This window comes from Procambarus clarkii, chromosome 70, assembly GCF_040958095.1.
Source record: "Procambarus clarkii isolate CNS0578487 chromosome 70, FALCON_Pclarkii_2.0, whole genome shotgun sequence".
Classification (NCBI taxonomy): Eukaryota; Metazoa; Arthropoda; class Malacostraca; order Decapoda; family Cambaridae; genus Procambarus; species Procambarus clarkii.
Genome location: NC_091219.1, coordinates 18,099,161 through 18,111,427, shown reverse-complemented (window position 1 = coordinate 18,111,427; position 12,267 = coordinate 18,099,161). Strand labels below are relative to the sequence as shown.

The 12,267-nt window shown below is 41.2% G+C and overlaps 1 protein-coding gene across 3 annotated transcripts in view; it reads right to left on the bottom strand.

The window, feature by feature from the left end:
• Positions 1-684, bottom strand: part of sws (patatin like phospholipase domain containing sws) — a 76,327-nt gene extending 75,643 nt beyond the window's left edge. For all 3 annotated transcript variants that reach the window (XM_045770269.2, XM_045770270.2, XM_045770271.2), the window contains exon 1: positions 511-684. In XM_045770269.2, coding sequence (XP_045626225.1) covers positions 511-579 — 69 coding nt within the window. In that variant the 5' untranslated portion in view covers positions 580-684. The remainder of the gene's footprint in view (positions 1-510) is intronic.
• Between the last annotated feature and the right edge of the window lie 11,583 nt (positions 685-12,267).

The window sequence follows — 12,267 nt, the reverse complement described above, 5'->3', positions numbered from 1 at the left end:
CAATAATCCCCTTGCCAGTGAAGCTGGAAGACCAAATCTATTCTACTTTTTTAAAAATATATATTTAAAGCCCCCCCTATACACATTAAGACTATTAGCCTATTTAATAAATGATGTAAAGCCCTCATATATCACCTAACTGCACCATTTAATTATGATAGAATATGACATTATAAGCAAGCAAGACGTCATTAGTACAGTGTCTTATGTTCTCGACTTGCACTTAAGGATCGCAAATTTAATCCCCGGGCGAGACAGAAATGGTTGGGCACGTTTCCTTTCACCTTATGCGTCTGTTCATCAAGCAATAATACACCAAGGAGCTAAAGAACTGTTATGGGGTAATACATACTGCAGAACGACCATGTAAGGGGACCTCAATACAAAACCAACCAAAATAAACAGGCTTCCTGTCCCCCGGCAAAAGGAATTATCAAAATTACAGGTATACAGACTTCAAGGGGATCATCTGAGCACACTAACCCACTACTACATTACCAGTCCACTCACCGGGTATCTCTCAAAGCTCACATGTAGATAATTGCGTGTAGCATGTCCTAATTCCAGAATGGAGTCCATAGTGGTGGTTGTTGTTGTTGGTGTAGTCAGTTCAGGAGCACCAGGGACGTGGAGTCGAGAGTAGCATGGTGGAGAGTGTGAACACCACTCCACCCATAACCAGGGTTGCCAGGTACAAATTGCGGAAAGTAGCGAGCAGGCGGTCTCAAAGTAGCGAATTTGTAACAGGAGTAGCCCAATTTTTTGGTTTACTGATTGAACTAGCTCATCAAGATTGTAACTTGCTTAGCTAAATGAATTGTGGGGTTCAGTCCCACAATTCAGTTCAGCCCATTATGTGCCTCTGTAACCCTTGCCACTACCACCCACAAGATGGGTATGGGGTGCATAATAAATGAACTAAACTTAACTACGGGTTTCAAAGTAATATATTTTGATATGTAGAGTAAACTACACGATGTTAATTGTTTTATTAATATTTCTGCACACACACACACACATATATGATATATTTACGCATTATTATTATTATTATAATATATATATATATATATATATATATATATATATATATATATATATATATATATATATATATACCTAAAAGGGGTACCACCTCTGGTGCAAGTGTAGGGACCCATAGCCTCGGAGAAGAAAATAAAGAGTACCCAGATTAGACCTTGTGGATCCTCACGGAACACTGATATTTTCTTCTCCTACCACCCCTATTCTTTTGGTATGTGTGTATATATTTTGTAACCGGAGCCAAACTAGTTGTGTAACCGAAGCTTGACCAGTTGTGTAACCAGACCCCGACCAGTTGTGTAACCGTAAGCCTATCAAGTATACATCTCATCCAACCCCCACCAAGCTAAACAGTCCCAGAGCACAACCAAACTCCATTCAAGCTCGACCAAACAAAAATCTTCTTAGCGACCTAAAACCCTCCACTTGCCCTAGAAACCAACTATGGAGCCATAGCAAACAATTGAACTATACACAAAAAAAAGAAACCCGGATTTCTAGCAAACATATAAACATAGATCAAGCCTTAGCAAACAAACCTGGAGCACTAGTACACAAGCAACCACTGAAGCACAACCATGCACGAACCGAAGCCCAACCATGCACAACCCACAGCCCAAGTGACACCCCCGGAGCCCGACCAGTTATTTAACCGGAGCCCGACCAGTTGTGTAACCGAAGCCCGACCAGTTATTTAACCGGAGCCCGACCAGTTGTGTAACCGGAGCCCGACCAGTTGTGTAACCAGACCCCGACCAGTTGTGTAACCGCCAGCCTAGGTCTACTTAGACTGTAGCTGGTGCGCCCCCACATGAATTATTGCATCCAGGCATGGAGACCTCATCTTCAGAAAAACACAGCTGCTCTGGAGCCATGTCTTTCTAGAGCTATGGAGCTATGTCTTACCAGAGCTATGGAGCTATGTCTTACCAGAGCTATGGAGCTATGTCTTACGACAAAAATCATACCAGAGCTTAGTCATCTGTTGTATCAGGAACGGTTGAGGGCCACAGGGCTAACACCACCACAAACCAGGCATGACAGGGCAGACTTCATAGAAACCTTTAAAATACTAAACAATTTGGAGAATGTCGATCAGGACAATGTCTTCAAAAGGTCAGATGTTACACGAACAAGGAGCAACGGGTTCACACTCAACAAGCCAGAATGCTTTTTCAACCAAAGGGTTGTACACCAGTGGAACCGCCTACCCGCCGAAGCAGTAAACGCCAAACCTCTGCTGGGTTTTAAAATACAGCTGGAAAAGATCAGGACAAATAGGGGGACCTTTGACAAGCCGCCGGCTTACTGCCCTCATCGAGGCCACTAGTGTTAGTGGCCCTCAGGTAAATTCAGTTCCCGGAGGGGTGTCCCCAGTCCTTGTTGGGAAGTTGTTCATCTATTGCAGTATCATACTATCATGCACGAGGAGCCACACATCTATGGATCATCCAATAATATCAGCAGACTTCTAGATGATACTACTGCTCGGCTTAGACTCCGTTACAAGTATCTCTGGGAATTCTCATTATCAGCTGATGTAGACCTGACCAAATGTAAACTGTGTATCAAGATTGTAACTTGCTTAGCTAAACGAGATCGTATTCCAGGGACCTGCTCGAAACACTACGTCCGCGTACTAGTGACTGTACAAGAATGTAACAACTCTTGTATATATCCCCCCCCCAAAAAAAAAAAAAAAAATGTGGGGTTCAGTCCCTGAGCCACCTGAGGGCCACTGGAGCCGGTCGGCCAAGCGGACAGCACACTCTACTTGTGATCCTATGGTCCTGGGTTCGATCCCAGGCGCCGGCGAGAAACAATGGGCAGAGTTTTTCACCCTATGCCCCTGTGACCTAGCAGTAAAATAGGTACCTGGGTATTAGTCATTTGTCACGGGCTGCTTCCTGGGGGTGGAGGCCTGGTCGAGGCCTGGGCCGCGGGGACACTAAAGCCCCGAAATCATCTCAAGATAGCCCATTATGTGCCTCTATAACCCTTTCCACTACCACCCACAAGATGGGTATGGGGTGCATAATAAATGAACTAAACTAAACTATTGCAGTATTTGTACATTGGACTGTCGCTTGTCACTAAACTTAGTTGTTAACTATTAACTTGATGAAATAATATTACCTTATACGCGAGAATAATTCTGAATACACAGCGATAAAATTGATGAATGCGACTTTGGGTCGGGCGGCCGCGTAGGGGAGCCTGGCCTGAGGACAGGCGGCGGTGTAGGCGAGCCTGGCCTGAGGACAGGCAACTGTAAATGCTTCACCCTCCACATACTTCAAGTGAAAATAATTGCCAACAGAACCTAAATACCGAACCTACTATACGCCTAATTAATTATAGAATATAAAATTAATTTATACACGATAAAAATTATTTTTAATACACAGTACATGAAAGTCGATAATAAATGCGTCTTGGGATGTGAGGGAGACGACCGCCGCGTTAACGAGCCTAGCTTGACGACGGGGTAGTTTAACAATGGGGAACGGTATTCTACATAATATCCTACCCATATAATGTTGGCATATCATGATCCTCAAAATCTTCCACAATATCCGAGAGACGACAGACTATTTAGGATTAGTGGAATACAAACATTTGAATACTACACAACCCGGATGAAAAAAAATACGGAAACAATGACCCTCGAGACATTACAAAACTCAATGTTATAATAGCGAGCAAATGTATAATGCATTAAGCATTGTAGGTGGAGGTAGACTATGCATTCATGCGTACCTCCCAACTGCTCAGATATATTTGAAAAAAACAACAACAACAAAAATTATCAGTCTTATCTACACGGGAGCGACGCACCTCACGCCGCGGCTGCTTCTTGACGACTGACCGGGTCACAGTCGATGACCCGTAGCGTCCAACCGACCCAGAGACTCCCTGCCTAAAATTATTTGAACGCCATATTGAAATTCCTGGCGTTTAGCGCCAGGAGTGTAAATTAATATTTATACGCATTATAGGCCTTTCTAAAGTAATTTGTAGATCTGAATATCATATATTGTTTAACAAACGAATTATTTAAGTTAGATTTTAATTATGCCAGATACAAGTCTCATATCGCATACAAGATTTTTTTTTCGATATATACAAGAGTTGTTACATTCTTGTACAGCCACTAGTACGCGTAGCGTTTCGGGCAGGTCCCTGGAATAAGATCCCCTGCCGCGAAGAATCGTTGTTACAACCAAGTACACATTTTACTGTTGAGTTAAACAGAGGCTACAGTTAAGGATTTGCGCCCAGTAAATCCTCCCCGACCGGGATACGAACCCAAGACAAAGCGCTCGCGGAACGCCAGGCGAGTGTCTTACCACTACACCACGGAGATTCGTCGGCGGATTTAGTTTTATTTTTTTTATTTATATATAAAAAAGAGTTTTTAAATTCTTGTAAAGCCACTAGCACGCATAGCGTTTCGGGCACGTCCTTAATCCTAATTTTTTCCTTGGAATACGACCCGCCAAATCGTTTAACAACCTATTATCTGCTGGGTGAACAGTTAAGGATTGGCGCTCCGTGGCGTAGTGGAATTTTGAATTTTGAAACCTGACTGACATAGCTCAACCCAACCTAACGTAACCCAAATCAAACCAATCTAAATCAACCGAGCCCAATGCAGCCTTACCTTAATAACATAACATAATACAGCCTAGCATAACAGTACATCCGGATTTAAAACAGAAAATAATGAGTTTAGCCGAATCGGCTCGTGTCTGAGTGTAACCAGAACCCGACCAGTTGTGTACCTAGACTGACCTAGCAAACAAACACCTGCAGACGAGGAGTCTCAATAACGTGGCTGAAATATGTTGACCAAACCACACACTAGAAAGTGAAGGGACGACGACGTTTCGGTCCGTCCTGGACCATTCTCAAGGGTGGTCCCTGTGGCCCTCAACCACATTCCTGGTATGAAAGTCGACTTAGTTCGGAAAAGATTTTAGTCGCCCGGTGTTGAACTTTCTAAAAAGCATTTATGTCTTTCTGAAGATGAGGTCTCAATGCGTGGATATAATAATCAAGTGGAAGCACACCAGAGATATATACAGTTGTATAACTACCTTTTCCTTCGTCAAAATTTCGTTTGACTATTCCAAAAGATTTGGTTTGCTTTTATAACTGCAGCTTCCACTTGTTGTACAACTATCAGTGATTGGTGGATTCTGACTCCAAGATAATGTTGATGATTTGGTAGTTGTGCATTGTTATGCCTCACGTGGGTGAAAAAAATCTCCTGTTTTCTGTCCTAAGTTGTGGCTTGTTGAACTTGAAATCGTTGTTCCTTGTTTGTGATTGATTGATGAAGATTAAGCTACCCAAGAGGTGGCACAGGCATGAATAGCCCGTAAGTGGAAGATTTTTTTGGAGTGAATGTGATCTTTGGTCGTAAAAGGATATACTGCGTGCTGTGCTCGCATTTAAATTGTCAGTCTATGGTTGCTATCGCGGGGTGCTTGTTTGTGTTGCATCGGACCATAAATAAGCATCATTGAGTTGCTTAACATTAATAGCACAAATTAGACCAACTTGCTTTTAAATTAGCCCAAAAAGAAGCAAGTAGCGAAATTAAAAATTTGGGAGCGCGGGGCTCTCAAAAGTAGCCCAATTCGCTACTTGTAGCCCAATCTGGCAACCCTGCCCATAACACACACTTGTCTCGTCCCGACTCTGGCTTCGGCTACCATCTGCAGTATTTATTTATTTATTTATTTATTTATTTATTTATTCATTCATTTATTTATATATTTATTTATTTATTTATTTGTATACGAGAAGGTGCATTGGGTTTGTGAGTTAACATAGCATAGTATTTACAATCTTGTAAAACCACTAGTACGCGCAGCGTCTCGGGCAGGTCCTTAATCTAACATAAGATAATTTTAAGTAGGTAAATACGTCTTAATCTTCCCATCCCCAAGTTCATCTATGTAAACTTCCTTGTAATTTTATGCTATATACAGGGTTTATTTTTTATTGATAATTAAATGGTTATGACAAGTTATCGCGAGTGTAAACAATGAAAAATATATATAGAAGGAAGTCGTGGCCAAGGTTGGGAAGAAGTCCAGTCAAGCACCCGGGGCGATCTTATTTCACATGAATTGACCTTACTATGTACTACATGACCTTACTATGTACTAAATGACCTTACTATGTACTACATGACCTTACTATGTACTAAATGACCTTACTATGTACTACATGACCTTACTATGTACTAAATGACCTTACTATGTACTACATGACCTTACTATGTACTAAATGACCTTACTATGTACTACATGACCTTACTATGTACTACATGACCTTACTATGTACTACATGACCTTACTATGTACTAAATGACCTTACTATGTACTACATGACCTTACTATGTACTACATGACCTTACTATGTACTACATGACCTTACTATGTACTAAATGACCTTACTATGTACTACATGACCTTACTATGTACTACATGACCTTACTATGTACTACATGACCTTACTATGTTCTAAATGACCTTGCTATGTACTACATGACCTTACTACCTCAATCTTACCACCACGACTTTACTACTACGACCTTATTTCCACCACCTTACTACCATGACGGCATGACCTTACTGCCTGAACTTTATTACCTGTACTTTACCATGGCCCTTATACTATGATTGTACTACCTCGACCTCAGTACCATGACCTTCATATTAAGACCGTATTATCATGATGTTACTACCATGAAGTTATTACCACGACCTTACTGACCTGACCTTAAAATCGTGACCTAAATGCCATAACCATACTACCATGACCTTAACTACCATGACGTACCTACCTGATCTTACTTCAACGACCCAAATACCACGTGATCTTACTATCACCGTCTTTATATAAACGATTTAGATATAAGACTAAATAGGCACATTTGCAAATTTGATGTCTGTCCTCATGTTACATATAGGGCTCATAGTCTATATAGGAGGCGGCCAGCCTAACGTACTTCAGCGTATTCAAAAATTTGTATTTTCTCAAATGTAAGATGGGTCATGTGTGTGTGTGTGTGTGTGTGTGTGTGTGTGTGTGTGTGTGTGTGTGTGTGTGTGTGTGTGTGTGTGTGTGTGTGTGTGTATGTGTGTGTGTGTGTGTGTGTGTGTGTGTGTGTGTGTGTGTGTGTGTGTGTGTGTGTGTGTGTGTGTGTGTGTGTGGCGTGTGCATGGTCTCCATATAAGGTGTAGTTTCTGGTGCGCCAATATTTGGACTACTGTGGCCAGTCATGGAAACCTCTCTTACAGAAGGACATACAGCTGCTCTGGAGAAAGTGCAACACCGGGCAATAAAAGTCATTCCAGAGCTAAATGAGGAACGGTTGAGGGCCATAAGCTTAACAACGCTACAAACCAGACATGACAGGTCGGATGTCACTGACACTTTTAAAATACTGAACAAGTTGGAGGATGTTTATCCTGATAATTTCTTCTAAAGATCAGATGTAACACAAACTAGGAACAATGGTTTCGAGCTCAACAAATCTCAATGTAGAACTGAGAACAGGAGATGTCTTTTCACCCACAGGGTTATAAACCCATGGAACCGCCTACCTGCCGAAGCCACAAACGCCAAAACTCAATTAGGTTTTAAAATCCACCTGGAAAGAATCATCAAGGTAAATGGGGGGGGGACCTTCAACAAGCCGCTGGCTTCCTGTCCTCGTCGAGGCCACTAGTGTTAATGTCCTTACGGTAAATAACGCAATAATTATTCCATACTAGAATGTGTTGAGTAGTTAAACTTAACTTAGGAGGTTGGACTGTTGTAACGGTCGGCTGCTCAAGACCTAGCACCTCTCCTTCCCCCTTCCCTCTTTCCCCCTCCCTCTGTTCATCCCTCCCCTCCTCCCCTTCCCCCTCCGCCCATTTGTGTAAGTCAAGATGAGGCCACTGGTGGCTGGGCGGCCCCTCTCCCTGCCCTCTTCCCCAACTAAATTCCCCTCTCATTTCCCTCTGAACCCCCACTCTTTCCCCTCTTCCCTGCCTCCACTATAGCCGTGGACAAGATAGGGCCAATAAAACTCAGTGCCATAAAGCCGTATTCTCAAATTTCTCTTAGGTGGCTGGTCAGACGAAGCTTGTTCACATGAATCTGGTTGTAACTGCTTATTTCCAAGATTCCGTGAGAAGATCGCCTCCGGGCAGTTGTCGGTCATTTCATTGGCCAAGAGCAGGGGCTTTCGTTTCATTGGTTAGTGGTGCCAGGGTACTAGGCCTGGAGGCTCAAGTGATTGGACTAAGTCTGGGAGGCGGAGTCCTCCCGGGTAGTGCTGGACACCCATTGGTCAAGGGACCAGGGCGTCCAGTTTTGGTTTGAATTGATTGGCGCTCCTAGCCCGGAGCCAAGCTCGTTTGGAAAATCATAGACCTCCCTGGGGTAGTCAAAGCAAATTTTAGTCATTGTGTCTTGGGTGTGACTTGGAGACAGGTCCAAGGGACCTGGGGGCAGCCATTCAACATCTATGGCCGGTAATTGCAGGATAAGGTAATGTGCCCTTGAGTACTCAAAGGTATGCACTGTTCAATCAATGTATACCTTTGCCTCATAGGGATGTTTTTAGAGTAGGATATATTTATATATGTTTTTAGAGTAGGATATATTTATACAAATTCATTAACGGGGGGTTTAGTGGATGCATGGAATGAACTTTGGGTCTTTGTTTAGAGGACGTGCTGCAGAGACAGCCCGTCCCCCAAACAAAGACCCAAAAGTGATTCCATGCACCCGTGAAACTCCCTGTTCATGAATGAAAAACGGTTTACAAACCACTCACAACTGAGGACATTCGAACATTTCCGGAACAAGTGCTTCGCTGACGACTTTTGTTCGAATCACAACGCTGTAAATGTCAGCCCGTCCTCCAAACAAAGACCCAAAAGTGATTCCATGCACCCGCCAAACCCCCTGTTCATGAATGAAAAACGGTTTACACACGACTCACAACTGCTGACGTCCGAACACTTCCGGAACAAGTGCTTCTCTGACGAATTTTGTTCAAACCACAACGCTATAAATGCTTCACCCACGTACTACATATACAAATAATCGCCAACAGAACCTAAACACCTAACCTAACCTATCTTATGCCTATATATACACAATATGCCAATATATTATTAATTTATACTTGAGAAAATTCCCGTTTTGAATGAACAGCGTGTTAAAATTTATGAATGCGTCTGTGGGGTCGACCGCTGAATGTAATGGACTTGAGTCGAGGACGGGTTGTAAATGTAGTATTTGTATTTGTAGTACCCACGTACTACAAATGCAAATATTCGCCAACAGAACCTAAACACATAACCTAACCTAACCTAATTTAACCAATGCACAGTATGCTAATATACAACAATATTCATTTATATTTGAGGAAATTCCTATTTTGAATTAACAGCATGTTAAAATGGATGAATGTGCATTTGGGGTCGACCGCTGGATGGAATGGACTTGAAATGGTCTGAGGATGGGTTGGCAAACACCCAGCCTATCCTCCTGTTTTGGTAGTACTTATAGTAACGACTATAGGACCATTGCACATATATTGACGTAAAAGGCAATTATAAAGTAGAAATCGGTACTATTGAATTTGGACAAACCAGAAAAGGTTTTGTATTTATGTTGCATAGTACTATTATAGTACATATATATGTGCTATACTAGTCCTAGGAATATTTAATTTATTTGTTATATATTTTTTCGAACTGTAAAGTGAATAGTACCAAACTCTACTATCTAATTGCCCATTATGTCAATATCGGAACAGAAACCTAACGGAACCTAACCTAAGTTAGACCTAACCTTGCAGTATATTTTAGTATATAATAATGTTACCTAATATATGGGAATAAACTAATTTAGAATACGCATTACGTTAAAATTTATTAATACGTCTTGATTTGGCCACTGCCTGAACTAGCCTAGCCTGATGGCAGGTAGCCTCTATTAATTCTTCTTTCATGTACTGCAAATATCAATAATGACCAACAAAACTAAACCTAAGATAGGTCTAACTATTCAGCACAGTCTACTATGAAATGGTATATACTTTATATTTGAGAAAAAATCATTTTCAATACGAAGCACGTTAAAATTGCAGCCGGTTATCAACAAAGGTAGATGTAGGTTAGGCTAGGTTTTGTTGTCCATTATTGGTATTTAACCCATCCTCCAGCTCAATCAATAGGTCAAATAGGAAATGTATATGTTTATCTCTCTGAATGTTCGGTAATATGTTTATTGCTTGTGATGTGTGTCTATGTATGTATTAACACGATGTACTGAACGGGGTGAGAATAGCTTGAGCTACCTCATCCCTTTGTGTGTATTTTACCTCAATAAACTTATTTCAATTTCAATAGGTCAAATACTTAATTTTGTATTAAATTAGTGCAGTTTTTTAGTTAATGAGCAGACAACCAACTGACAGGATGAATTTTCCTTACATTATAATAATGAAAGTTTGTTTATGAAATGAAAATTAATATTATATAGTAGGTTTATGTATAGTTAGGTCTAGGTTAGGTTGGGTGAGGTGTTTTGGTTACGTTGATTTGAATAGAAATTGAAATTGAAATAAGTTTATTGAGGTAAAATACACACAAAGGGATGAGGTAGCTCAAGCTATTCTCACCCCGTTCAGTACATCGTGTTAATACATACATAGACACACATCACAAACAATAAACATATTACCAAACATTCTGAGAGATAAACATATACATTTCCTCCTTTACACAAGTAACGTTGATTTAGGGAGGGTTTAGATTACACGCTGTACGGTGTACGTGTCGAGTCATAGCTTCTACCATGGCTAGGTTGTTTGTTGTTGTTATAGATTCAGCTACTCTGAACAAGTTCCAAGTAGCACGGGCTATGGTGAGCCCGTAACTTACCTGGCACAGGAGCGGGGTAAGTAGCACGGGCTATGGTGAGCCCGTATTGGACTTACCTGGCACAGGAGCGGTGCTGTGTGCGCATGGCTAGGTGGACTATAAGTCCAAATACTGATTTATGTAGAATATATGTAGTCAGCATTTGACTTATATGTTTGTGAAGCTCCGAGGCCCTTTGTTTTATTGATGGGTTGTGAGCACCGAGGAATTTCCCATCTACTCTGCTCGTAATTTGGGTATTGTTAATTCTCACTTTAATTTGATTGGTGGACCTGCTTCCAAACAATGTGTAATTTGTTTTTTCAATGTTAAGGGTGACTTTATTAATTTATAATTAGTAGTTCGGCATAGTCTAATTTGTTTAGCGCTTTCTCCTCATTATTACCTCACCTCAGCATTCACTTTGTCAGAATAAGTTTGTTAGTATTTTATGAAATAAAAATGTTTCAACACATAGATTGCCTTTAGGTGTTGCATTGGATTTAGTAGGTCATTGATGCAAAGTAGAATGAGGAGAAAGAGAATTATCAGGGAATGGAACTATCAGGAGAAAGCGCCGGGCCATTATGACTATATAGCACTAGGAAGGGGGGGGGGGTCAGGATAAGGATTTGGGATGGGACAAGGAAAGGAATAGTGCCCAACCACTTGGAAGATCGGGGATTGAACGCCGACCTGCATGAAGCGAGACCGTCGCTTTACCGTCCAGCCGTGGGTTGGGATGACGGCGGGCTGTAATAATAAAAATAAATAATAATAATAATAATAATTAAATGTAACTGTCAGTTCATTAACCTTAGAACATAGGCTATGTTTAGATCAAATTGTTTATTGCTTATTTAATTTATACTACTTTAATATGCTTTAATATTTACTACTTTAATATTTAAAGGGGAAAATGGGTTCGATAAGAGGTTCCACAATGTATGACGTCAGCTGGAAGACACTGGACAGCTGACTGGGAAGTTCCCCAAGGTGATGGGATTAAATAATCAAGATACCCTGTATATATTATTTGTTTTATTATTTCAAATTTAAATCTTAAATGTCTGAATTGATAATCACACACTAGTCTGCTTTGTAAGCTTAGAAATATGGTCTTGATGCTATAGTCTCCCATTTGTCAATTATACGATTTCTTAAATTTTTGCAGGTCCCGCTGGCGAAATGTGGAAGACTCGTTTTGTGCACTTTTCTTCAATGACGGGGGTGGCTCACCGCCTCACCTGGCTGGCGGGCGAGCCTACCTGAGTCAAGG